The 27,363-nt window shown below is 52.5% G+C and overlaps 1 protein-coding gene across 11 annotated transcripts in view; it reads left to right on the top strand.

The window, feature by feature from the left end:
- The window catches only part of Tbl1x (transducin beta like 1 X-linked), a 184,343-nt gene that overhangs the window by 138,513 nt on the left and 18,467 nt on the right, over positions 1–27,363 (top strand). For all 11 annotated transcript variants that reach the window (XM_058585529.1, XM_058585533.1, XM_046464228.2 and 8 more), the window contains 6 exons: positions 18,278–18,423; positions 19,921–20,185; positions 23,355–23,487; positions 25,299–25,440; positions 25,725–25,788; positions 25,887–25,984. In XM_058585529.1, coding sequence (XP_058441512.1) covers positions 18,278–18,423; positions 19,921–20,185; positions 23,355–23,487; positions 25,299–25,440; positions 25,725–25,788; positions 25,887–25,984 — 848 coding nt within the window. The remainder of the gene's footprint in view (positions 1–18,277; positions 18,424–19,920; positions 20,186–23,354; positions 23,488–25,298; positions 25,441–25,724; positions 25,789–25,886; positions 25,985–27,363) is intronic.

The following is a 27,363-nucleotide window of genomic DNA, read 5'->3' as shown; positions in this document are numbered from 1 at the left end:
GTGAGAGAGTTAGTGGGGAGGAGAGAAGGTCCTGGGGCCATCTCATTCCCAGGCTGGAATGCGATGCTATCCCCATGATGTTTTTGTTCAGGTGAAATGAGACCCAAGTGAACCTCGAGAACTTGTGATAAATATGGAGTGGGTCAGGAGCAGTTTGTGCCCCTGGTCTCCACTATGGTGAGAACATTGACCCACTGGGGTGTTGATTTGAACCTTGTAGATCTGACACCAGAGACTTATGGAGCGAAAGAGGAAGGGCCCAGGGTCCTTCAGGATGGGATGCCCCTCCAAAGACCTAGCTTCCTCCCACTGGGGCCCCCCCTTCTTCAACACTCCACCACCTTACCTAGTATGTGGGCCTTTGGAGACATCCTAGATCTAGATGACAGCATGATCCTCTGCTTAACAATGTGGTCACCTCCCTCAAATGCACCCTTAGTTGAAAATGCACTTCATACCTATAGCCTAAGCTACTGAACACCATAGCTTAGCCTAGCCAATCTGAATGCTGTAACCTGTTTGCTTATATTATATGGTGGTCGCATCCTGATAAACTCATCAAAAGTAGAAAACATCCTGACCTGAAACTGCATGGACTGTACCTGGCCTGCAAGCCCCCCCTAGCTCAGACATTGCATGTGTACCTACCGATCCTGGGGCTGCCCGGAGGTGCCGCATCTGAGAATCAGAAGTGCAGCAAGAACTCAAGATCCCAGGGCAAAGTCTGAAACACAGTTTCTCCTGAATGTGTAAGGCGCGTGTGCTGTTGTCAAGGTCCAAAGATAAGTCGAACCATTGTCAGCCCGGAACCGTCTGTGCTAGGTTTAAGGAGGAACCAGCTGATCGGCACCTGGACCCAGGCTGAAAGAGAAAATGGGCAGGCATCGATGCAAAGAAAATGGCTCAAACCCTGAGCATATTACGTAGCGTCGGTTTTTGAGCCTCGGTTTCCCCTAGAAAAGTGGTTCTCCCAGGCAAAAGTGATAGTTGGTGGGACATGTAGCATGTTTTAAATGAAATCCCTCTCTCATGCAAGCTTGGAACTTTTTATTTGGAATCCCAGCTAGCACTGTTCATGGTGATGCATGTTCTTGGTACATATTTGAGCGTTTGGCTCGGCTGTTGCCAGAGCATGGTATCAGAAAGTGATATAGAAACAAAGTATACTGCCTGAGCTGTGGGGACCACACTCTCACACCTCAGAACTTGCAAGAGTTGTCCACCTGGAGGACAGGTGTTCTCCTATCACAGAACTCAGACCCCCTGAGCTGCCTGCAGGTGAGAAACCCCACGTACCGTGTCCTGCTTCCCTCGTGGTACTTGCATGATACTTTGCATCTAGAAATATCTCTGTGCGAGGGTATATTGATGGTAGGGACAGGGAGTGTGTGACAACAAGCCGAGTTTGTGAATGTCAGGCAGGAAAGAGAGTCTGTTACCTGGGGGCAGCTGCTGTGCTGGTGGTTGGCCCCACGTCCGGGGCAGGAGCGCTTCGCGCCCTCTTTCCGTAAACACGGAGATCTCCCTCCCTCCTGCAGGAAGGCGGGCCTCCTCGTGTCGTGTTTGTTTACACTTCTCCTGTTTATTTTTATAAAGCTTCTATGACCAGGCAGCAAGGGAACCGAGACTGGGACAGAGCAGGGTGTCCAGAATTTCCCAAGTGTCACTGCTGTATAATGTCTGTTGAATTCTTTTCCTAATTATTCACCAACATCCAAGTTACTTTCCAGTAGGTGTGGCCCGTGTTTAAGGAGAGATTGCTTTGATGGAATTCTTGTGTGTATTCTGGAATTTTTTTTAAATGCACCACAAGGAAGAAGCGGGAGAAGAAATGGCTGGTGTTTAAGTGGACATTATTGGGTTGGTTGTCTGTTTATCTCAAATTCTAAGGTTTAGTTAAGCCCATAGTTGATGATCCTCCACCAACTTGAAGAGCACCTTCTCCCCCACCTGTGAGAAGAAAATCATTTCCTTGATCGGCTCCCCCTCAGACACCTGAGCGCACGCTCGCCTTCAATACCACCACACGCGTTAAGAATCAGTCTTGCCTCCCAGTAAGTGGTCCTCGGCTCCTCCAGAGCCACTGAACTGCTCAGGTCCTGCCCATCTGCAGGATGAACCAGGTGCCATTTCTGTCCACCACCCTTCTCCTCCATCTTCTCTTTCCTTCCCATTCCCCAAATATCCATGGTGTCATTTGGGATGATTTAGGCTGCAAGGAAGAGAGGATTCCATGTCATGGAGCATACACTTCCCAGCAAGGAAGCAGGATATTGAAGGCTGCTTTTTTTTTCGAGAGGGCCTTGCCTCTCCAGAGCGCTCAGTCCATGTTCTTGATGTGCAGCACCTCCCCGCAGCACATTCCCAGCAGTCTGAAAGAGGAACGGGGTTAAGAAGCAAGACCTTTAGGTGAAATGGCAGCGGCATTTGAACTAGCAGCTCCAGTACCAGAGAGGCTGCGCTTGGTTTTGCTCAAGTCACGGCACCCTGGCTTGCTCGGTGAGGGTCTCGCTGCCTCTGGGCGCTGTTTGTGAAGCCCACGGTGGCACTGTGTCTTAGCCATGAGCTCTCTTGACTGTCCTGGGAAGAGAGAAGCCAGGGAGCAAGGCTTGTGAGTGTGTGTGTGTCTGTCCGTGTGCATGGGCTGGTGTCAATCCTGGGGGAATCGCAATTTTTCTTCTCTGGCTTGATTCTGAAAGTGGAAGTCCATTTCCAGCTTGGTATGAAAAGAGGGACATTTTAGCAAGGGAGGCCCTGTGGACATCTGAAGTGTTTCCTCCAGGGCTTCCTCCCAGCATCCAAATCCTACAGGAAATGTGTTCTCCCTGACCCACGTTCCTAACGTGAGGCAATTTGCACCAACATAAATGGTGATCGGAGCTGTGTGGGCCCAGCCACAGAGGAGTTCATTGAGCCGGGAAGGCGTTGCTTGCAGGGTAAGCAGGTGACCTCGATGCAGGGGTGAGGGAGGCAGGTCTGAAGGGAGTCCTTCAAGGACAAGGTGCAGTCTGAGGAGGAAAGTGGGAAGCACCCTTGAGCAAAGGGAGGATGGTGACAGCCAGGTGACAGGGGTGTGAAGAGCGTCACGCCTGCCTTCTCGGCTCAGTTGACACCAGGACGGTTTTCACGTAAGCAAGGGGTTTGCCAAGGCTCTGAGCACAGCCAGATGATTGGGTTTGCTGATCCTGGGGAAGAGAAAAGCCAGGGTTTCCGCTGTGTCCTGCACACAGGGCCAGCTCTGTGCTCAGTGGACGGAAGATGATGTCGTGGGGAGCAGGTCGTTCTGCAGAGGAGAGAAGGCCTGGGAGTTTGGAGCCGGATCTTCCACAGTAGCATATTGAACTGACTGGTGGCTCTTGGTTGAAGGCCTCGGGGAAGACAGACCTGACCCCTCCTTGGTGGTGGTAATGGCTTCCTCCCTTTTCAATTCCTGAACAATTAAGCCATGGTTGACATGTACCCAGTGTACCGTTTTTTGGAGTGTAGGTCTGTAGATCTTGCAAAACGTAGATAGGTCACGAGACCAACCAAGACAGAGATTCTGTTGCTCTTCCCCAATTTTCCCAGGTTCCTGAGTCATCCACGCCAGCCCCAGCCAGCCATCATCGTTTTCTGTCCGTCAGGTTCTGCTTCTGTAGCAATGCTGTGGGCATGGAGTCGCAGGGTACGTAGTCATAGTCTCCTTCCTTCAGTGCAGGGCCCTTGAGGCTTGTTTGTGCGGTTGCATGTGTCAGCCGTGTGTGGATTCTTTATGACTAAGTAATATTCCCTTTTGAAGGCTGTATGACAGTCTGCTTGTCCATCCCCTGTTGAGGAACATTGAGTTCTTTCTAGGTTTCGGTGATTGCAGAGTGAAGCTACTAGAAACATTTGCATGTAAGGTTTTCTGTGTGGACAGAGGTTTTTGTTTACCTTGAGGAAGTGCCTAGGAGTGGGATTGCTGGGTCCTGTGGTAGGTGTAGGTTTAGCCTTATCAGAAGCCACTGGGTGGTTTTTTCATCTAAGGCAGAAGCAAGACGCTTTCTAAACACGGAGGTTTATAGAAGGGACAGGAGAGGCGCCCTGAAGAGTAGGTAAAAGGACTTTTATCCAGCACTTGTATTTGTAGCATATTGATGACATCTGGTACTTCCTCTTTGGATTCTGAATCGGGGTCCTAGCTTCCACACAGTGACCAGTTGAACTTTCCGCACCAAAGAAAAACTGGCCAGGCGTGATGGCGCACTCCTGTAATCCCAGCTGCTCAGGAGGCTGAGGCAGGAGGACTGCAAGCCTGAGGTCAGCCTCTGCAACCTAGTGAGACCCTGCCTCAAAATAAAAAGGGCCGGGGGTGTGGCTGAGTGTAGAGGGCTTGCCAAGCATGTGCAAGGCCTGGGTTTGCTGCAGCCGGCCCAGCTGTTTGGATCAGCCAGAACATCAGGCTGGGTTCGGCACACCACTAGGAGCACTCGGGAATAGACCCCGTGAAGGTTCTGGTAACAACGCCAGTGAAAATCAACCAGTGAGAAATGGAGTTTCACTGAGGCTTTGCCCAGTGCAGAGAGGTTGCCCACTTAGACGCTCCAACAGCTGTCACTTAAACATTTTGGATACTGAAAGAGTTGGCCACCATGATAATGGAGTTCATTTCTTATATATATGGTAAGTCACTCCGAGGCTGACCCACCTTCTTCGCTGTGATAATCTGAAGACCCTCCGTAGGACTGACCGCAGCACCCGTGTTGGACTGCGTGTTCGGATCTGTCGTGATTCTCAGCGAAGAGGCCATTCGTTGTGCGTCTTTATCGCCTGCATTGACGTCACCATCTTCACATTATTTGGAACCGGCTATTGTTCGTTTTTAAGAGCAAATGCCTACACCCTGGACACATGCCGTGTTCCTCAAGAGCTGATGTCCAAATGTGAGACAAGATATATGGAATGAGTTTTTTTCTTCACGAGTTTGCTATTATGTACCGTCCTTGTTCCTAAGAGGTAGTTGCTGTGATCCCAGCATTTGTGTTCTGCCCCGAATTCATGTTAAAATCCTAACTCCAGAGGTGCAGGTGTTGGAGGTGGGGTTCTGGCAGTGCTGAGTTCACGAGGTGCAGCCCATGAATGAGACGCATGTCCTTATGAAACAGGCCCAGGGAGCTCCATGTGAGGACCCAGGAGAAGGCACCAGAAGGAAATTCTGGCCCATGGTGTGTAACAGATGAATCTTGAGGAGGTTGTGCTCAGAGAAGTCGACTGGTCGCAAAGTGTAAATGCTGATTGGTTCCCTTATAAGAGGTACACAGAGTAGACGAATCCCCCCTGTGGAGAGGCAGAATGGTGGTTGCCAGGGGCTTGGGGACAGGAGTTTTTCAGTTTTGCAGAAGGAATACGTTTGGTGGTGGCGATGGTTGGACAGCAGGGTGAATGTCTTCCATGCCACTTGAAAATGGGTAGAATGGTTTATTTTGTGTTGTGTATTTTAACTCTGTTTTGGGGGGGAAAAGTCTTATAGCAAGAACGTTAATGTGCAGATTGTTTGAGTTTGGAACACTTGCCTAGAAAGGAGGAGAAAGGGTTCACCTCAATGCCACAGGAGCATTAAGGGTTTAACAGGAACTCTTTAAGTGCATGGTATGCACAGGTGTTTGTAAGCTCAATCTGTCTATGTCTGACATTATGAGTATCTTAAACATAGAACAGAAAATGATATTACTTGTAATAGCACTCACCACAAAGGTTGCCACGCCCTTTGGTGGGTGATAGATTAACCCAATTGTGGCACATCCACACTCTGGAGTACTATTCAGCCATGAAAAGGGATGAGCTTTATTGACACAGGCAGAAAGATGGATGAGTCTTCCTAGTACTGGTGTCAGGAGATCCCACTGTGCACAGTTCCATTTACACAACATTCCTCACGTGTCTCGGGATTGTGCGGATGCCACATTGGTGTCTGCCGGGGGTCAGGATTGAGGATGGGTGTGGTATGGGGCTGTGTTCTTTTCAGTGACTCTCAAAATGTTCTTGTGTGGCCCTTATGGCTAGCCCCTGGTTTGCATGGAGCCTGAAGTGGGCAGGTTTGAGGGTCTTGACCTGGGGGTGAGGGCACCAGCCGAAGCACTTATAAGAGGTTTTCGGCCTCCCTTTCCCATCAGGTTTCTCGGCCTCAACACTAGTGAGTTTGTGGTGGATTGTTCTCTGTCTTGGGGGACTGTTCTCTTCTTTGTAGACTGTGGAGCCACATCCCGGGCCTTGGCCTGCTGGGTACCAACAGCATGCTTTTCCCCTCCACTGCGGTGACCGCCAACACCTGGTTTTTGTTGAAGGAGGATGGATGGAATTCTCATTTCTTCGTCTTTTCCTGGGCCTCCCTGCCCTGCCCTGCCCTCAGAAGTACCACTCAGATACTGACTTCCCCAGTGAGAACCACAGTGCCTATCTTTATTAATTTTCCAGAGCGTTTTTCCCCTTGGGGAGGGGGAGGGTCTGCCAGCAGCCTTCCCTGGCAGGTAATAAAATAATTGCAAGTTGCAGACTTTCAATCTGAAATCTCTTTCCCCACCGGGCTCCTGGTGAGTGGGTGAGGAAACCAAGAAGAGGGTGTTTCTCGTAATACTTGCGAATGATTGCGTCTCCAGAAGTGATTAAGAGGCTTTGCCCACTGTAATCCTAGGAGCTGACAAATTACCCACGGGCCCCGGGGTTTCCTAGGCTGTGAATGCCTCCCACGGTGGCAGGTTCCCATGGATCTGGGAAGTCATTTTACCAGCTCGGCTCTCCTCCTCTAAACACAAGCTCAGGGCTTATTGTTCAGCGGAGGCTCTAAAAATATTGTTTGACTGCAGCGGCTCATTTCCATTGCTAATGTGTGTCCCTGTCTCATAAAAGGTTCCTTAGGACACTGGGAAGGTCAGGCCTTAGAGTCCTGGTAGCCTTAGCTTGAGACATCAATAATAAAAGGGAAACATTCATTTCATCAAATAATGAGTAAGACCCCAAGAGAAGGGCCACGGACCTGCAGGGTGAAGGTAGCCTGCACTGGGTGGAAAGCAAACCTGGTCTCCTGTCTTCTGGTGGCCTCCCGTGGGCGTAGGCAGTGCCTTGTGGTGGGGTCTTGGGAGAGCAAATGTGCAAGAAAGCATCGCCCTGGTGGCATCAATAATCCGCACACCCCCAGCAGCAGCCGTCTCATGTCCCTTGGCAGAATACCATCTTTGCCAGATCGCCGAGCCCTGGCCTGGCGGCTGCCCAGGTCCAAAGTTTACGTGGAACCTGTCCTGGATGCCGGTTTCTCGGGGGGAAACCTGCTGGCATTGTTGCGAGTTACGCACAAACTCCTCCTCTTCATTGGTGAAGACCGTTTTCCTCAACCAGTCTTTTGGTTGGGTTATAACCACCTTCGGGAGCAGAATGCAGAGTTGGTGCTTCGTACCTTCCAGATGTTCGTCACCCCCCGGCCGCCTGGTTCCTGTGTGCTGCTGGTCTGTTCTAAGTTGACTGTTCTAATTGGTTTCTGTCTTTGCTCCCTCCTCGTCTGTCTGAATGAATTCTTTGACCTGTGTCAGGAGAGAGAGCGCCTCATTTGCACCAAGTTCGTAAAAAGAATATTTTTTTTTTTTTTCAAGTAAAACTAGCTGAATCTTGTGGATTGAGACTTGTCATTGCTGTGCTGGGTGTTTGATCAGCGAGTGGGAAACAACTAGAATGAAGGCCAGGTGAGCGTTTTATGAATTGGTTGATTTATCACATAACCAATTGTTTCCCGTAGTCATTAACACAGCCCTGGTTCAGACGTGGAAGACTTGAATAGTCCCTCCTGCTGTAGAAGTTGGGGGTGCGTTGGGAGAGTCTAACTGGCTCGGGTTTCCTGTTTTAGATAACATGAAAGGGCGCTTACCAAGCACTGCCTTCTTCCAAGTTCACGGTTACCTTGAAGACCAACCTGCTCTGAAATGCGAATGTGACCTTCAAACTGTCCCTCACTGATACATATTTTATTTCCTACCAAATTCCCTTTGTTCCTCTTTTCAGACCAAATAGCAAACACGTCACCTGCACTTGGTCCCCTTTCCCTGCAGCCTCTGCACATACCTTTGCTGCTGCCTCTGTGGCCATTCTTATCAACGTCGCTCCGTCCCCTGAGTGCCGTCCTTTTCTTTCCCCCCACGTCTCTGTGGTCAGGGAGCCGCTCTGGGTGCCCTTCTCCAATCGCTCCCCGAATCTCCAGATCTGAGTGTCCATCCCTAATGTCTCTCCTGACCTTCCCATTCTGTGTCCATCCCCAATCTCTCCACTGACCCCCAGTCTGGGTGCCCTTTCCCGTCTCTCCACTGACCACCGTAGTGACATTTTGGATGACATTTTCTCGGGCTTTCCTCCATATCATCCCACCCTACTGTCTGTCTTCCACACGGCCCGATTCTGTTCCCCAGAGGTCTGCCCTCATGTCCCCATCACCCCTCAGAGGCTCCACTCCTTAGCGACCTCACCTTCCAGGCTGGCGTTGGAAGGAAGGTGGGCACCCAGCATGCAGCCTACAGCGCTGCTTACTGTAGAAAATCCAAGGGTGCTCAGGGCTTTCTATTGCATGGTGTCTGCCCCACCGCCTGTCCCCAGTTCCCTCACCCCCCCTCCTCCACCACCTCTGTCAGGGTTGCCTCTGTCCCTGTTGTCCCAGTAACACACACTTACGGAGCACTTGCTGTATACAGCCAGGCATGATACTCGGTACCTGACAGAAGAAGCCGTTTATTCCTGCCAGCCCCAAGAAAGAAGACACAGCGCTGTGTCATCCACAGCTGAGGGCCAAGGTCCTGAGGTCTGAGTGCCCAGAGGTCATAAGGCTAGGATTCAGAACAGGCCATGTGGATCTGCAGATCCACATTTGTGTGTACTTATGTGTTGATAGTATACAGCACAGTGTTTTTGAAGCATATATGCAGGGCAGAACGGCTGTTGGAGCTAATTAACTGTGCATTGCCTCGCGTACTTAGCATTTTTTGGTCACGTGAACAGCAATTTTCAAAATGCAGTACATTGTTCTTAACAATGCTGTTCCCTGGGTCTCTTGAAGTTATTTCTCTTATCTAATTGGAGGTTTGCACGCTTTGACCTGCGTCTCCCCTGCCCTCACCCCAGCCCCTGGCACCTGCTGTCTGCTGTTTTGGTCTCACACATGAGCGATTGCTGTCTTCCTCCGCCTGGCTTGTTGCAGGTAACAGCGTCCTGCGGTTTATCCACGTTGCAGACGGCAGGGTTCCTTCTCTGTCAAAAGGTGGACCAGGGTGGCCTTGTCTGCACAGGCCACATCCTCCGCCTCCTCCCCTCCCTAGATGGAGGTCCGCTCCATACCTTGGCTGTCATGATGGTACTAGCACGGTGAGCGCAGGAGGTGGGCTCCCTGTCTTTCCTATGTCGCCAACAGGACTGCTGGGTCGTGCGGTAACTCATTTTTTAAACTGCGTGGGAACTTACGTACGGTTTCCATGACTCCCTGCCAGTCTGCATTCCCACCAGCCCTCTGTCCAAGCTTCCTTTTCTCACATCCTTAACCATCAGGCCTTTCTGATAAGAGCCTAAGTTTTGTGATGTCACCTCTTTTTCCTTTTTCTTATTCCCCTGGTGCTTAGTGATGCGGTGCATTTTTTCATGGACCCCTTGGCAGGATCTTCCTCCTCCTGAAGGATCTCTCTTGATGTTTTTTCATGCGGTGAAGTCATCAGTGTATTTTCTGATATTAAACCTGCACTCCTGGGATACACTCTGCTTGGCTGGGACAGTTTGTCCTTTTTGAATATGTGGCTGAACTTGGTTTGCCGACACCTCTTCTGGTGTGTGCACACTCATCTTCCTGAGGAAAACGGGGCCGGGATGTTCCTTTTCAAGTTTCCTCATCCAGGCTGGGAATTGGGATCATGCCGGCCCCATAAAACAAGTTGGGCTTTTCGGAAAGTGTGGTCGCCAGGACTGCTTTGCCCCCAGTCCAGGTCTCCCTGAGGCGAGGGCTTAGATAGTCATATTTTAGCTTGTGTCCAAACCGTTCATCTCTGTCTTCATGGTGCAGAAACAAGCCCCTGATATCATGGAAGCACATGGCAAGAGCTGTGTCCCAATGAAACTATTTACAAAAACAGGTCACGGCCAGATTTTGTCCTGTGGACTGTCATTGAGCCACTTCTGCCTGAGACTCGCCCTCCCATGAGCCAGTGGTGTGCGCTCACATTCTCGACTTCCTCCTGCTCTGAAAACCTCTGTCCTCCCGACTGTCTGAACGTACGTTTCCCAGCCTCTCTGCTCTTCACTGATCATCTGAACTTTTGCCATGTTTGCATATTTTATTAACATTCTCTAATATGTTTCCTTAAGCTGAACCACTCCTCTAAAGCATACTGGTAGGTACTGGTACGTTAGTTCCGTCTATGTCTGTCGGTATAGCACACGTTAAGTAAAATTTTAAACATTTGTCCCTGTGCTACTTAAAATCACTTTGAGTACCCTCAGGGAGTATGAGGTTCCGGGGTTTTCCCCTTGGTACTAGACATGGTACCTGGGACCGAGTGCCTGCCATGCAGTCTGTCTGCCACTGAGCTGCAGTCTGAGCCCTTTTTATTTTTATTTTGACAGTTTCCAAGGTAGGCCTCACACTTGAAATCCTCCTGCCTCAGCCTCCCTGGTAGCTGGAATACAGGTGTGTCCCATGTGCCCAGCTGAGAGTTGTTGGTGTTCAGGGATACAGCACTTATCACAATTTCCAGTTCTACAAATGTCTCTTGGTAAGTTGTTAAGTGGAGGCGCTGCCCTCCCTGCTAGGATGAAGACAGAGCTAGAAATCTTATTTCTTCTCCCTGCCCAGGGAGGATCACAGATATCTGAAGAGCTGACTGTCACAGAGGCAGATAAGTGTGATATTAAACGTGTGCAACAGCTGGATGCAGAAGCACAAGCCTGTCATCCCAACAGCTCAGGAGACTGAGGCAGGGGGATGGCAACTTAGCAAGACCCCCTCTCAAAACAGAAAGGGCTAGGGGTGTAGCTCAGTGATAAAGCACCCCTGAGTTCACTAAGTCCTAGAAAGAAGAGGAGAGGGAAAGAGGTTAAGAGCAGGGAAAGGAAAGAAAATGTGACAGGTTGGAGAAGATTCTAGAAAATGAGACTGGCAGCAGAGATCATCACCATCCAGAACCTTGGAACCTCTCCTCAGAAGCCTGTAGTTCAGTTTTGAAAACTCTACTCGGAGATGGAGTGAGTCACGTGTCTTCTCCGTGGTGGCTACCAAGACCAATAAGCCACAAATGAAAATGTTCATATTGTGTCAGGTTTATTAAAAAAAAAAAAAAAAAACAGAACTCCAGTGTTCTATGACCACGAGGATTATACATATGAATCAATCCACACGGACAAGAGACCTGAAGTTCCCCAGTGTGAGAACAGGGATTGTGCTGATTGTATAATAATGTAAGTTAGTTCTTCCACCTTGGGATAACTTTCTGTTAAATTTCTGTTGAGGCTTCTAACGGTGCTATTCATTAAAAACTGGCTGAGTCTCATGTTCCCTAACTGAAGCCGGGAAGTGAGGTCGACTGCTTATGCTGAGACTCTGTGACCCTTGACGGGAAGGCACCTCCTTGTCCACCCACCCACCAGGGCCCCCACAGGCGTCTCGCCCCAAGGCCATCATGGCTGGGGAGGCCGAGGCAACCTTTAGTTTATCACCTGAGCGCGGCTCATGTTTCCCGTGTTGAGAGGATATTAAAATGATGTTGGCATGGCCACATGGTGTGCAGTCATCTGAGCCCACACTGTACTTAACCGCCAGCCTTGGGGTCTGGCCAGATGTTATAAGCGAAACCCGATTTTTAACGAGATCCTTCTGGTATTTTCTTTGGGACGCCAGCCAAGGCAGTTCCATTTTATGCTAAATTCCATGTTACGGTGGGCAGGTCATCTAGAACCCATCTGCAGCCCCTAAGAACATTTCTCCCCGCTTCTGTTCTCGGAGAATTAGTTTGGGAGTCATATTGGGTTTTGCAGGATTTTTTTTTTTTTTTTAAACATTTATGTCGTGGTTGTAAAGGTGATGTGAACATGCTCTGTGATGTCCACAGCAAAATCAAAAAGAATTCTCAGCATATTTGTGTGCCTTTCACCACAGATAAAACAAGTTTACATAAGTTCAGAATTGCTTGTTGGGCAGAAAATGTAATTCTCTGGGGAAACTAATCCATCACTGTTCAAAGAGAGAGTGCAAGCAAGCCCCAGAGAGCAGGATGCGATACCCAGCTCTTACTCTTTCTGTTGACTGTTGCCAAGTCGAAGAGAGAGGGTGCTCTGGATTGGTCTGCCCTGCTCCTGCATGGTCGCCCTTGGCCTCTCTCCCTTCTTGATTTTATCAGCACCTCCTTCCACCACCACCTTGACTCACCTCTGGCAGGGGAGCCGGTGGCTTTCAGGCAGCTGCAGTTCTACAGGAGAAACCTTGACCAGGAAATGTTGACCTTGGAGAGCGCAGGGCTGTGAATAGGGATGTTAGTTTTTGTGGGAACAAAAGGACCGTCCACCACCTGGGTTTCTTGATGACGCCATCATCGTCCTCCATTCCCTTCGACACACTGGGTTGGAGAAGTGTCAGCCAGGGCCTGTTGGGTATCTGTGAATCCCAGGGCCAGACCAGAGTTGCTTACCTGTCTCGGGAGGTGGCTCTTTGTGTTTCAGTCACTGCCTTAAACAGCAGCCCCTCAGGTCTCAGCAGGATGTGGAGGTAATTTTTCTTGATGCAGAATTTTAGCACTGAAGGGGACCTTGTAGGACATGGAATTCCAGGACCTCACGGAGATCTCTTACCTGCCCTGTGACTTGGTTTCCTCATCTGCAATGTGGGTTTTTTCAATCATAGGTTTTTGCCAAGGCTCTTTGATTGATTTTAGAAAGCCCTTGGTGTCATTATCTTTATTGTTGTAGTTATTATTAAACATGAACAGTTTGTGACGGAGATCCCTCTTCACAGTTTTGAAACTACCCTTTATATGACAGTTATCTTTGGTTTCAGAATTCGCTTTTCTTTCTGTTGTGCCAAAATCTTTAATTCTTGTCCTTTTCCTTTAAAGGATTCTCACCACCGTTCATTGACACCAGGCGCTCTGGTTTCTCTCGGCTGTCCGTCAAGTTCAGCAACACACCTTGAGCACCAGCGGCTGCAGCTGGAGTGGGGGTGGGGGTACTGTGTGCCCCAGACAGTGAATGGGCTCCGTGCCCTCAGATGCTCCTGAACGGGTGGAACACCCCACGTGACCGTGCAAACAGAAGGCTAGGGAGTCATGCTGATGGGGCTCGGACAAGACAGCGACCACTCCTGTTGAAGGGCAAGAGAGGCTGCCATCAGGAAGGGACACTAGGCAGGGGGGAAGAGGGATCTGAAAACGGGGTTTCTCCACCTTGGCACTATTCAGACTTGGGGCCAGATCCTTCTTGGTCATGGGGTGGAGGCTGCTGTGTGCGCGGTAGGATGGCCAGCAGCTTCCCTTGAGCTTTGTGGACTGCGAGGTGTCTGTCGCAACTCTTTAGCACTCTGCCAGGGAAGGTTCAAATCAGCCATAGGCAATTTAGCAACTCATGAACGAGGCTTTGTTCCAGTAAAGCTTTATTTAAAAACACAGGTAGTGGGCCAGACTCCCTATGGGCCTCAGTTTGCCAACCCTTCACCCGGACTGTTTAGAAATAAACCTCCTGTGCCCATTGGCTTTGAGTCTGAGTATTCTAAGTATGTAAGTCTGCTAACTGCTTAATGAGAACTCGGCTCTTAATGCCGCACATGGGTGCCCTCGGTGTTGATTAGGGCGAGAGATGCAAAGCCCACCCCCACGGCTGCCTGAGTATTAAGCGTCTGTTCTGCTGAATAAGCGCTATTTCCAAGGGCCAGCATTGCTTGGGCGTAATGGTGCACTGTGTTAACTCCCAGCAGTTTGGGAAGCCATTTGTTGTGGACGTGGCTGTGTTGTAGCAGTGTGGCGATCACAAGAAACAAAACAAGCTCTTGGTGTATTTTAAGTCTATTCTTCTTGCCCAGGTAGGTGAGACAGATTCACATAGCAGTCGTCGTCTCTTGTGAGGCTGGAGGACCTTTTGTTCCAGACAGACAGGGCTTGGCCATTCTTTTTAAAATGTGGCCCTTGTTTTAGGCCTTTCTTGGATCATCTCAGTTGTACCTCGGCTTTCTGCCTGGCGATATTTTTGCTCACCCAGCTGTTCTCTAGCAGTACTGTGAGTTATCTGGAGTCTCTGGGGAATGGCCACATAGGTGGTGGCTTGGTGTTCCCTGGCAGCAATCCAGAATCGAGCAGGAATGGGGGGTTGAGTAGAGCTGCTGGTAGTGAGGCATCCCCTTTTGAGGGCATCAAAACCAGCTCACTGGTTCTCAACCAGGGTGGGGTCGATTGGACACATCTGGAGACATGTTTGATTGGCAGGCTGGGAGGAGGGATGCTACTGGCATCTAGAGGGGAGAGCTCAAGGGTAGTGCTGCTTGGCACCCGTCAGTGCACAGAACGCAGCCTCCGCTACGGCCAACAATGTCAGCCAAGGTGTGTCGGGAACCCCTGAGTGGGCTCACTGGGACACTCTTGTAAGTGGCGAGCCTGCTGGCTTCAGGCTGGCCTAGAGGTTGGCACCAAGGTCACCAACCCATGGCCCTCACACAACCTTCCATCATGACGCTGCCAAGCCCTCGTTCTCCTCCCTTGTGACTACTTTGGTACCTTCCACCATGGCCCACGCTAGGGTGCAGTCTGTCACTTGCATTCTGATCTTGGACTCTGTATGACTCACTGGACGGCAGAGCTGTGTCGAACACTGAGGGAGAGCTAACGGGTGCAGATGGAGAGGTCCCCACTAGGGCACACTGAACGTGTTAATTAGCCTTGGAGTCCATTTGGGGGAGGGTGGGGTGCTGGTGGTGGAGGACGGGCTGGCCCTGGAAGAGACGCATCTGGAGGTGCCATGTCTTCCAAGATGGCCTCACCCAGCCCCTTGGCACCCGCTAAATAGCAGTTAATGCTGGTTTCGGGTGCAGGCCGCAGATCATGCTGGTCTGTGGTGGCTGAGTGTTGTCTTGTGACCCCACCCCTACAAGCTGAGTGACGTGGGTTTGTCCCTCCAATGTTCGTTCCATTGCTTATGGATCAGATCCCTCAAAAGCTCTGGGGAACCTGATGTGTACACAGGTAAGTAGAGCAGAGAGTGGCTGCAGGAGGCCCCCCTGGATTCCTGTAGGTTTTTGCAGCAGGGTCAGTACGAGACCAGCCCTGTCAGGGGCCAGTGCGTGCCCAGTCCTTCCCTGGGCCTTTTTGTGAAACCAGGAGGATGAGAAATGGCCCGTGACCTGCAATGCTCAGTCGCGTCAGCTAGTCGGGACACAGAAGGGAAGACGGCCAGGGCGATGGCTCCTGTGAACCACGAGAATCACGAAGTCTTAGGAGAGAGCAGCCACCTCGACCTGAACAGGCAGCAGGGCGTCAAGCCGAGAATCTACTGTGGCCCCGCTCCCTCTGTCCATTGGAGTTTTTGTAGTCTCCACCTCTCCAGAAACCTGAATGACCAAAACTTGGGATAATACAGTCATTGGTTGTGCAAGGCCTGGGGCTGGGGTAGGGAGGTCATAGGAAATGAAGGTGGAGAGAGAGTCAAGTCAGTCAACCATAAAGGGACTTCGGTTTTGTCCTCCAATGTACTAGTCTGTTTTGCTATAATGAAATACCTGAGGGAGGTTACTTTATAAAGAAGAAAGCAATATTTATGTTTAGCAGTGCTGGGGGATGGAACCCAGAGCCTTATGCAAGCTGGGCCAGTGCTTTGCCTCTGAGCCTGAGAGTTTCGTTTTAACTGTGGTGTGGTGGTCCAAGGTTGAGGGGCTCCTTCAGTCAATGGCCTCGTTGGTGCAGAGCATCACATGGCAGGAGGCAGGAGACGTGGACCTATGGTGGGAGCATAGGGAGGAGGGGCGCACTCACCTCGCCACAGGAGACGGGCAGCACACCCTTGTCTTTGGATTCTTTCTCTTCTTGTAAACCACCGGGACTCAGTCTTGCAGGCTCCACTCCTGGCCTCATCTAGTTCTTACTGCCTCCTAGAGGCCCAGCCTCTATCTAAACAGAGCAGTGGAGAGGGATTCTGAACAGCAACCTAATTAGGTAGTGGTGGTGTTGTAAAGAGAGATGCAAGATTCTGTGCGACTGATTTTAAAATGAATAGCAACCACCATATTACTTTATTAGATAAACATAAGCTCCGGATTCTGTGTGTAACCAGGCGATGTGGGTTGAGGCGAGAGTGGGAAAGAGGGAAGGAGGAGAACACACCGCAGTCTCCGTCGTGGAGGAACATTCCCCCCTAGTGGGCAGATGGGTTATTGCAACGGCAGCCTCTGTGTGGAGTCGGCGAGGCAGAGGGGCCTAGGCAGAGGGCCACAGGGTCCATGGCTGACCCCGTCTGGCTGGCTGAAAGAGGCCAGGGCCAAGCAAGGCTGAGAGGCCCCTCCTCTGGCATAGGGAGGTCTGTGGCCTGCAGGCCAGTGATGCTGTCATAGTGAGCAGAACTTCCTAACGGGGGAATTCGGAGTGCTTGCTCCTAACCACAGAGGTCACTTTACAAAGAAAGCAGGAGTGAGAACACCTGCCACAGGCATCTGTCAGTACAGTGCTACCCCTCTGTCCCCGAGAAAGGGCTGTGGAAGGTCCCTGATCCTCAGTCCCCCAGTCTCGCATGCCCTCCGCTGCAGAGCCGTTTTCTTTGTGTTTTCTAACATCCATCTTTCAAGTACCATCATCCAAAGCTTATCTGAAAACGTCTGGAATTTTTCAAGCATTTTGCTTATTAGCAGCTGGCGTTTGGAGACAAGGAGAAGAAATCGGGAAAGGGCTGGTGTAGCTCGGCGGTAGAGCACGTGCCTGGCATGTTTGAGGTGCTGGGGAATGAGACGGATCAAACCGTTAAGCACATGGACGGATCCCAGGTTAGGCATAATTATAATGCGTCAACAAAGCAAAAATAGAAAAGGGAGAATCCCCAGCTTCCGGAGAATTGCTCGATGCCACACCCGCTGGCCTGAGCAGCCTCTTTCCCTGGGGTGTTTGGTGTGTGGTTGTCGGTCCCCACCTGCCTGTGAGCGTTCTGAGCCAGGCACCGGCTGCCCTCTTCTTGGGCTGAGGGACAGCTCCTCATGTGCACTGCAGCTGGGGCACAGACCAGCACCGAGCTACGGCAAAGAGCAATTCAAACCAGGAGTCGGTGGAAGCCTGAGGTTGAATTTCTATAACAGACACATCCAGCCAGGGCACTGAGGCACACCGTGCTGTGTTCTGCTTCTTGATATAGTCGGTGGCAACTTACAGATGTTTCAGCTTAGTTTTTCAGCTTCACGGTGGTGCACAGGCAATAGGAATTCAGTGGAAACCTTACTTCAAATTTTGAATTTGGCTCTTTTCCCAAGCAAGGTATAGAAGGAGCTGTAGCTCCCAGTCACCCATGTGGTCATGAGATGGAAGCCCCTTCCGTACAGTATGCTATATTGTCAGCACTTTTTGGATACTGTGTTTTGTGTCTTTAGATCCCATAATGTACAAGATGCCCATCAGTGTGAGCTTCCCATTACTGTGACAAAATGCCTGAGATAAATTGGCTTATATGGAGGAAAGGTTTGCTTTGACTCACGGTTTCAGACTTCTGGTCCATGGTTGCTTGGCCCTGTTGCCTCTGGACCTATGGTGGGAGCATAAGGAGGAAGGAACCACTCACCTCACCGCAGCCAGGAGACGGACAGGAGAGGGCTGGGGTCCCAATATCCCCTCCGAGGCCTCACCCCCAGCAAGCCAACTTCCTCCCAGTAGGCCTTACCTATTAAAGGTTCCACTACCACCTGTTAGCACTCTGGGCTGGGATGAAGCCTTCAACACAGGGGCCTTGGAAGACACCCAGCCTAAACTGCAGCACCATCTGTGCAGGTCCGGGGGAGGCTTCAGCGCTTGGTTGTAGAGCAGGCTTTGTCTTAATGGTTTCTGCCCAGATGCCAGGTGATGAAGGTTCTGAACGCCCCTACGGTTGGCCGGGCGAAGCTGTGGTGCCGGCGGGTCTGGGCTGCTCTGCATTTCCAGCTTCCCGCGGGTTTATCGAGGCGTCACCCCACGTTAGTCAAGGCACATCTGTGGGCTGGGAAGGCTGTTCTGTTGTGGGCATTTCCCACCTCGCACCCACACGGGGTGACCTTGGCCTCATGTTCTCTCACCTCCATCCGCTTGGCTTCCTCCTCCGGCAGGTTTCTCCCACTCGGCCTTCACGTTTGGGATCGAGAGCCACATCAGCCAGTCCAACATCAACGGGACACTAGTGCCGCCGGCTGCCCTCATCTCCATCCTGCAGAAGGGACTGCAGTATGTGGAGGCCGAGATCAGCATCAACGAGGTAGGCACACCCCGGGGCCTGCCCCACCGCTAGCCCGCAGAGCCCTGCGTCTAGATGCGCATGAGCAGGGTGCAGGACGGAGTCCGGGCTTCCCTGGGCTTCTGCAGCCTTCACTGTCCCTCTGTGCGAGTGGTCTGCCTGACTCTTTCAGGCCCCGCCTGGTCTGTGTCTGTAGAACCAGCAATCGTGGGGAGATGAGCACATGACCCCTGGTCCCCCACAAGCTCTCAGATTGGGGGGTGGGTGTAGTGATCTGATTTTCCTCTGCCTGCCCGTTTCCTGTGGCTCTCAAGGCCAAAATCCCTCCATGATGCTTCAGCCACCCAAACGCCAGGGTGTCTAGAGGTCGATGAAAGATCTCACTTGGCAGAAGTTTCCAGTCATTTAAGAAAATGCGACCGTGTGCTCTAGAATGTAGGTGAGGAGGTGTTTTCATTACCGCGGGCAGATATCGTCTGGCACCTTGGCCAGCTGTTTGGGGTGGGACTGCATGAAGGAGGAAGGTCACCTGGGAGCATCAGGACTGCTCAGCCTCGGCCAGTGCTTCCACGGCTACAGTCCAGTGGGCAGGGGGCTGGGGAGGCGGTGTATATCGTTTCCTATAGTTTCTGTGATTTCAAACAGTGCATCGTCATCAGAAATCGGGTGGGCTGAAGTGCCTCAATTCCTCCTCATTTCGGAGGTAATTCAAGTTCAGCACTCAGCACACACAGCGTGGAGGCTTGTTGCATTTCATGCAACTCAAATATCTGAACGAACTTCCTCCCGTATTTTGAAGTGTGTTTAGAAATTTTTCACGGTTGATACAAACCAGAGAATCAAACAGCGATCGATAAAAATGTGACTCAGAACCAAGCAATTTTTGTTGTGGGTTACATCATGGCTTCATCGTGGCCGTCCTTTGAACCCAGGAAGTCATCCCAAATAGCCCCAAGTGCTTATTTTATTAAATCAAGTGGACAAACGCACCGGTAATCAAATGCTGAATGGCTAGTCATTTCTAAATTGTGCTTAATGCTACCAAAGAGTTCCCCCTCCCACGTAAGTGGCTGGTTATTCACACACTTTCCAGCAGCCCTTAGCACGGGGGTGGATTCCCAGCCTCAAGATTCTGCGCTGGGGGCAGGGGTCTCTTGGGAAAACCCCCTGTGTGCTAGAGGACGTGGGGCTGCATTCCTGGCCTCCACCCACCCGAGGGCAGTGCAGCACCTCTCCACCCCGCCACCTCCCTTCACCCGGTGGCTCCAGACGTGGAGAAATGTCCCCCAGGATGCAGACTGTCACGGGATGAAGTGGTTCAGGGCAGGTGTCCTTAATGCCCAGATGTGGCTCGCTGCTTACCGGATGTCAGAGCTGCCACTCAGGATGAGCACTGCAGCTGGGTCTCCAGGACCGGCCGCCCCTGCACGGAGTCCCTGCAGCCTGCCCCCGTGGGTGCCCACTGCACCCCGGACGGGGCGTCCCCCTGCGCGGGAGCTGACCAGCTTGCTTCCGCAGGATGGCACGGTGTTCGACGGCCGCCCCATAGAGTCCCTGTCCCTGATCGACGCCGTGATGCCCGACGTGGTGCAGACGCGGCAGCAGGCGTTCAGGGAGAAGCTCGCGCAGCAGCAGCAGGCCAACGCCGCCGCTGCAGCCGCCGCCACGGCCACGGCCACCGCCACCACCACCGCAGCCACCCCAGCCCCCGTTTCCCAGCAAAACCCACCAAAGAATGGAGAGGCCACGGTGAACGGGGAGGAGAACGGCGCGCACGCAATAAGTAAGTGTGGGGCGTCGGGGCTCCCGGCACATGGCGCTCCTGCACCAGGACCGCCTCGCAGGGCTTTGCAAACGGCCGGCCGCCTTTCCCATCCAAATTCATCTTGGCTGCAGGATCCTTGGTTGTAGGGGATCTTGCTCTTCTGAGAACCCAAGCCCATCCAGGCCACGTCCAGTATGAGTCCTGTCCAACAAGAGCAAAGGTGCTGTTCCCAGAGGCCTTTGGTCCAGCCTCCAGCCTCGCACTGTGCAGGCTTTAGGCCAAACGGTGGGATAAGAGTTGAGCTCACCGTGACTTCTCGGGCACCCCGCCCAGGCATGGGGAGCCATCTTATTTGGTCTGCCCCTGGAGGTTAGTCCCTGTTAGGCATTTGCTCAGGAATGTTGAGCAGATAAACCAGAGATCCTTATGAACTCCAGAGGTTCTGCTTGGGGGGTCCGAGTTCACATGCATGTGCATGTTTGTGTGTATATGTGGTGTGGCTGAGTGTGTGCATGTGTATGTATGTAGTGCGTGTGTGCTTCCTTAGTTAGAAAATGGTTTCCTTCATGCAGCTGGAGGGTGAAGGAAAATGTGACACTGGCATCTGACCCCATAGTCCCATTGCCGCGGCTTCCCCTCTTGCAGAGAGCTGCCTAATGGCCTCTGAGGCCTCAACCCATGGCCATGCTCTGTGGCTATTTACCATCCACAGGTTACAGTCAGGTGGCACAAAGGCCATCACCCAACACAAGATAAAGACCCCCAGTCGCATCCTACAGGATCACTATTCATAAGGCCCAAAATTGTGGAATAGAGACGAAAGACAAAATATCTGGCTTGTACAGAAGAGTCACTGTTCACTGAAGTGGGGTAGGACCCTCAAGTTTTCAGAAGCAGACACAATAGATGTAGTTGTTTTTGTCATCTTATGTCACCAAAAAGCATTTATAATTAGTAAACTTTGAGAAATCATTGTTTCCCAAGGAAGAAATTTTGCAAGTGTTTAAACTGCACCCATTTCTTTTAAATCTTTAGAAACTATAAAGTGGTATCCATGTTATTCCCAAGCCTGGAAGGCATGGATATGTCTTTCTGTCCCCCGAGTCCCATGCCCACCCTGGCATCCACAGCCAGCTCTTGTCTCGCAGTAAGGCAGCCTCTCCACTCTACCACTGCAGTGGACACTGCGGGCAGATCTGAAGTTAGACTTAACTCTGACCCACAATATTCTCTGTCCTGCAATTTGAGAGAGAAACAGCCACTTTCTGATATGGTTCTCTGGCAGGGCTCTGTTACTATAATGAAATACCTGTGGTGAGCAGCTCATAAAGTGGAAGGGTTTATTTTGGCTCACAGTGCTGGTGATTCCAGTTCAAGATCAGGCAACTCCGTTGCTTTAGGCCTCTGGCCAGGGGAGGAGCATGTGGCAAAGCAAACCACTTATATCACCAGCCAGGAGGCAGAGGGACATGGACAGAGGGGAGGCCCGCCATTTCTTTCAGGGTGACATCTCCAGTGACCTAACTTTGGTACCACAAGTCCCATCCTCTGAAAGACTCCTCCACCTCCCGATAGTACCACAAGCCTTCAGCAAAAATGGGCCTTTCGGGGACTTCTAGCAGCAGCATTAGCCTGGTTTATTTTCACCATCAAGATGACTAACTCCTACGTTGAAGTTATTTAAAACTAGGCCAGAGAGGAGGGAGGCCCCTGTCCAGGGACCCAGGGTGAGAGCCTGGTGTGTTGAGACAGTGTCTAGCTAGAAGACGCTCTGCTGACCACCTGCCCCAAGGTGTGCTCCTTGCTGGTTGGTCCGCCACCCTGGCCTGCACCTCTGGAGGCTGGCTGCCCACCGTGGGCCCAGGAGCAGGCACTCTGTGCTCTGTATAGGCCAGGTCTGCACACAGTCACCCTGGCTGGCCGCTCTGGGTCTGGGTCATTGTGCAGATTGGAATTCCACAGTATCACCACCTCGGTCCACTTCTCAGGCCCCGCACCTCACACACAATCCCCAGACCAGGCTGTTGAGGTGGGGACTTTCCCAAGTGCAAAGCCGGGCTTCCGCACCTCCCGGGAGCTTCACGTTGCCCGCGCCCTGCATGGCTACCGAGGGTGCCAGCGCTCCTGTTGCCATCAGGAGTGGGGAGTGGGAAAATGCTCTCCAAAGGTGGAAAACGTTTTCCTCGTCTGCTGAAGCATAAAAGAAGTGTCGGTGCCTAACCGCCCTGGTGTTCCTCCAGCAGGACGTGAGAACTTTGTATGAGGGGTCTCGGTCTGCGCAGGACGGCCGGGCATTCTCTTACTTTTACATGTTGAAATAGAAGCAGTACACTCTTAGGTTAACCTAACACTGAAGAGGAAAGGAATCCTCTTATTTCTGGGGTTTTCCAAATACCTTCACAAAAAGGTGCTCCGTTCTTGACCCCATTGTACAGCCAGCTGTTGACTATTGCTGGTTGGTTGATGCTCACACTACTCTGTTGCTGTCTTGTAACCATCTTTTTGAAGTCCCTATGTATAAATATAATCTCCTCATAAAGTATTGTAGGTTAGGGCTTAAACATGTAAATTCTTAGGGGAAGTAATTCAGCTTGAAAGGGTAGCCACAGGCGGTGCACAAACAGAATTGTGACTGTTCCAGTCGCACTTTGTTTATAAAAATTGGTGGCAGTGGGTTAGATTTGGCCCATAGGCCATGGTTGGCGGGCTTCAGTTATAAATAGCTGTCTTTATCCTTTGTTCAAATTTGAAGAATGTTTTCTGTTGTTATAACAAAATACCTGAGGCTGAATGCTTTATTGAAGAAAAGACATGTATTTAGCTCACAGTATTAGAAGCTAACTGTCCAAACAACATGGTGCCGACACATCACGGTGGATGGTATGGTGGGGTGCACATGTTAGAGGAAGAGATCGCATGGCCAGACAGAGGTGCTCTCTTAAAGGTTTCTCCATTGCTCATCTCCCCGCCTGGGCACTAAACTTCTAGCACGTGAACCACAGCACCATCAAACTAGAAAGAAACGTGAAATACTTTTTAAATCGTGTAAAAGCCACAAATTAGTGATGATCCTCAGATTGGTACTGCCTTAATATGTAAAAGCAAAGTGTTTCTGAGACAAAAGTATCTGAGAACACACCTCTTCTGTATCTTGCTAAGCCACGTGTCTTTATGTGCTTCTTGGCAGATAACCATTCGAAACCAATGGAAATAGATGGGGATGTTGAAATTCCACCCAACAAAGCCACAGTCCTTAGGGGCCATGAGTCCGAGGTGTTCATTTGCGCCTGGAATCCTGTCAGCGACCTCCTAGCTTCTGGGTAAGGCTTTCAGGATGGGGGTGCTCCGGCACAGAGGTCCCAGGTCACTGCTCATCTCCACGGTCCTGCCTTAGGGTTGTAACATCTTCCTGCTGTGGGCCTCTCTGGGCCCCGCCTCTGTGTGGGTCTTGCTCTGTGGAATAGCCATCACCCCAGACCCTTTTTACCTGTGGGGTGGGAAGCCCTACAAAGACATCTAAAACCAGTCCATGCAAAGATGGTGAGGAGGGAAGCTGAGAGGGCTATGAAGAACTGCACGCAGAAGACCACCTGCCATGTGTGGCTGACCCGGCCAGAGAGTGGGTCCCGTGAGCCTCCCTCCCGTCCAGCCAGCCACAGGCCCCTGAGCCTCCCTCCCCGTCCAGCCAGCCACAGACCCGTGAGCCTCCCTCCCCGTCCAGCCACAGGCCTGTGAGCCTCCCTCCCCGTCCAGCCACAGGCCTGTGAGCCTCCCTCCCCGTCCAGCCACAGGCCCGTGAGCCTCCCTCCTGTCCGTCCAACCTCAGGCCCGTGAGCCTCCCTCCCTCCCCATCCAGCCAGCCACAGGCCCGTGAGCCTCCCTCCCGTCCAGCCAGCCACAGGCCCGTGAGCCTCCCTCCCCGTCCAGCCTCAGGCCCGTGAGCCTCCCTCCCCGTCCAGCCTCAGGCCCGTGAGCCTCCCTCCCCATCCAGCCAGCCTCAGGCCCGTGAGCCTCCCTCCCGTCCAGCCAGCCTCAGGCCCGTGAGCCTCCCTCCCTCCCAGCCAGCCACAGGCCCGTGAGCCTCCCTCCCCGTCCAGCCTCAGGCCCGTGAGCCTCCCTCCCCATCCAGCCAGCCTCAGGCCCGTGAGCCTCCCTCCAGTCCAGCCAGCCACAGGCCCGTGAGCCTCCCTCCCTCCCAGCCAGCCACAGGCCCATGAGCCTCCCTCCCATCCAACCTCAGGCCTGTGAGCCTCCCTCCCGTCCAACCTCAGGCCTGTGAGCCTCCCTCCCCATCCAGCCAGCCTCAGGCCTGTGAGCCTCCCTCCCGTCCAACCTCAGGCCTGTGAGCCTCCCTCCCCATCCAGCCAGCCTCAGGCCCGTGAGCCTCCCTCCCGTCCAACCTCAGGCCTGTGAGCCTCCCTCCCCGTCCAGCCAGCCACAGGCCCGTGAGCCTCCCTCCTGTCCAGCCAGCCACAGGCCCGTGAGCCTCCCTCCCGTCCAACCTCAGGTCCGTGAGCCTCCCTCCCGTCCAGCCAGCCACAGGCCCGTGAGCCTCCCTCCCGTCCGTCCAGCCTCAGGCCCGTGAGCCTCCCTCCTGTCCGTCCAGCCTCAGGCCCGTGAGCCTCCCTCCCCATCCAGCCAGCCTCAGGCCCGTGAGCCTCCCTCCCCATCCAGCCAGCCTCAGGCCCGTGAGCCTCCCTCCCGTCCAGCCAGCCTCAGGCCCGTGAGCCTCCCTCCCGTCCAGCCAGCCACAGGCCCGTGAGCCTCCCTCCCGTCCAGCCAGCCACAGGCCCGTGAGCCTCCCTCCCTCCCGTCCAGCCACAGGCCCGTGAGCCTCCCTCCCGTCCAACCTCAGGCCTGTGAGCCTCCCTCCCGTCCAACCTCAGGCCTGTGAGCCTCCCTCCCCATCCAGCCAGCCTCAGGCCCGTGAGCCTCCCTCCCGTCCAACCTCGGGCCTGTGAGCCTCCCTCCCCGTCCAGCCAGCCACAGGCCCGTGAGCCTCCCTCCTGTCCAGCCAGCCACAGGCCTGTGAGCCTCCCTCCCATCCAACCTCAGGCCCGTGAGCCTCCCTCCCGTCCAGCCAGCCACAGGCCCAACACTCCTGTGTTTTCATTGTCGTTTTTTCCTGCAGATCCGGAGACTCGACCGCCAGGATATGGAACCTTAATGAGAACAGCAACGGGGGCTCCACACAGTTGGTGCTGAGGCACTGTATTCGGGAAGGGGGACACGACGTCCCAAGCAACAAGGATGTGACCTCGCTGGACTGGAACGTAAGCGTCACTCGCCAGCCGCAGGGCAGCCTGTGCACACAGGCGGGCAGTCTCTTGGGGGTCCCCTGGGTGCTGGCCTAGGGTCCTCCCTTCCCAGAGCTGGTGAAGAGGCTGCGTTGGGCCAGCAGCGAGCTGGGTGGGCCAGGAGCCTCCTCTCCCGTCGAGCGTGTGTTCACAGGTGGCACTGCTCAGGAGCCCTGTGGTGGGAAGGCAGGCCTAGGGGCCTGGGGACGTCCCCTGGGGAGATGCCAAGTGTTCTTGTGGATCTGTCTTTCTGCCCCCAGAGCGATGGGACACTATTGGCTACAGGTTCCTATGACGGCTTTGCAAGAATATGGACGGAAGATGGTGAGTCCCGCGTCCCTCGCGCCAGGGCCAGTGGAAGGTGCTTCCCGGTGTGACCACGGAGACTTTATGTCATCGTGTTCGTCTTTCCTACCCCACAGGTAACCTGGCCAGCACCTTAGGGCAGCACAAAGGCCCCATCTTTGCCTTGAAGTGGAACAAAAAGGGGAACTATATTCTGAGTGCTGGTGTGGACAAAGTGAGTACCAACCCCAAGCCCTTCATCCCTTCCACGTGGAAATAGACTTGCTTTTTTTGGTACCAGGAGTTGAACTTGAGTACTTGACCACCGAGCCCCATCTTCAGCCCTATTTTGTGTTTAGAGACAGGGTCCCACTGAGTTGCTCAGCACCTCACTTTTGCTGAGGCTGGTTTGAACTTGAGATCCTCCTGCCTCAGCCTCCTGAGCCACTGGGATTATCGGCATGTACCACCGCACCCAGCAAAGATGCGCACTTACTTTTAATCTTGTGGCTTTTGAGTTCTTGGGCTTATTGAAGGACTTACAGGTGCCGATTGTTTCTGTGGGTTTGATCTGTTAATTTCTAACATATCTGCTTCCGGGGCCTTTGGGTAAGAGGTTTTCCCCTCTGGGCCGTCCAGGGATCGACAGGGTAACCCGAGACCCAGCAGGAGCGTGTGGGGGACTCCCCATGGCTCCTGGAGCCAGTTTGGAATTCAGTACTGTGTCCCTGAGGCAGCACTGTGACGGGGAGGTGATGGCATTAGATCCAGGTGCCTGTAGGAGCCATCTCTGGGGGAAAGAGCATAAGAGACACAGGCTTCCTGGCTGCCAAAGTCTGATGCACCTGGCCATCTCCTCCTCCCTGGGGCCCATTGTCCTCCATGGTCAGGTGACAGGGCTGGCTGGTGTCATGGCCTTCCGAGAACCTTGAGTGGGTAGTGATGTCGCATCTAAGAGCCAGCAGGAATTGTGTAAGTCAGGGCTTTGGAAAAGAAATACCAAAAACAGGCGTTGGGTGGGTGGGGAATCTATCCACTGGTGTTTTACACACGGGTAGAGGCCTTTCCTGAATCCTGTAAGCCATTTGGTCTCCCACAGGCTTGGATTTCTGTAATGACTGCAGGATAATTTGGAAGCTTTACTATGTTACTTTGTGTTCATTCCAGTTCTAAAACTGCATATAAAATACCAGACGCAGGACTCACCATCTTCCATCCATATTCTTGCAAAGCCGTCATAGGAACCTGTAGCCAATATAATAGTCGACCTCCACACATGACCACATTCTTAGAGACATGGTATCTGGGCCGGGCAAACTGCAGTCAACACCCCAATCAGGCCCTGTGGCTGTTCCATAAATAGTTTTATTGGTACACAACCACGTCTTAGAAGTGGTCAAGTGGTTTGCACACAGACGCTTGGTTCCATTGGGAATCGCTGGCCGGATTATTAAAGTAATTCACGGAAATGACAACCATTTATCTGACATGTTACACTACATGTGTTAGCCCACCCAGGGCTCCCGAGATAGGAGGCAGACACTAGTGCTGTCCTCCCCCTTGTACAGAGCAGGATATTCGTGATGAACTACACAGTCACTGGAAATGCATAGT

Source organism: Marmota monax, unplaced genomic scaffold (assembly GCF_021218885.2).
Source record: "Marmota monax isolate L192 unplaced genomic scaffold, Marmota_monax_Labrador192_F-V1.1 WCK01_AAM20220418_F8-fsc00260, whole genome shotgun sequence".
NCBI classification, from domain to species: Eukaryota; Metazoa; Chordata; class Mammalia; order Rodentia; family Sciuridae; genus Marmota; species Marmota monax.
The sequence above is the reverse complement of the archived record's forward strand: the minus strand, read 5'-3'. Positions and strand labels throughout refer to the sequence as shown.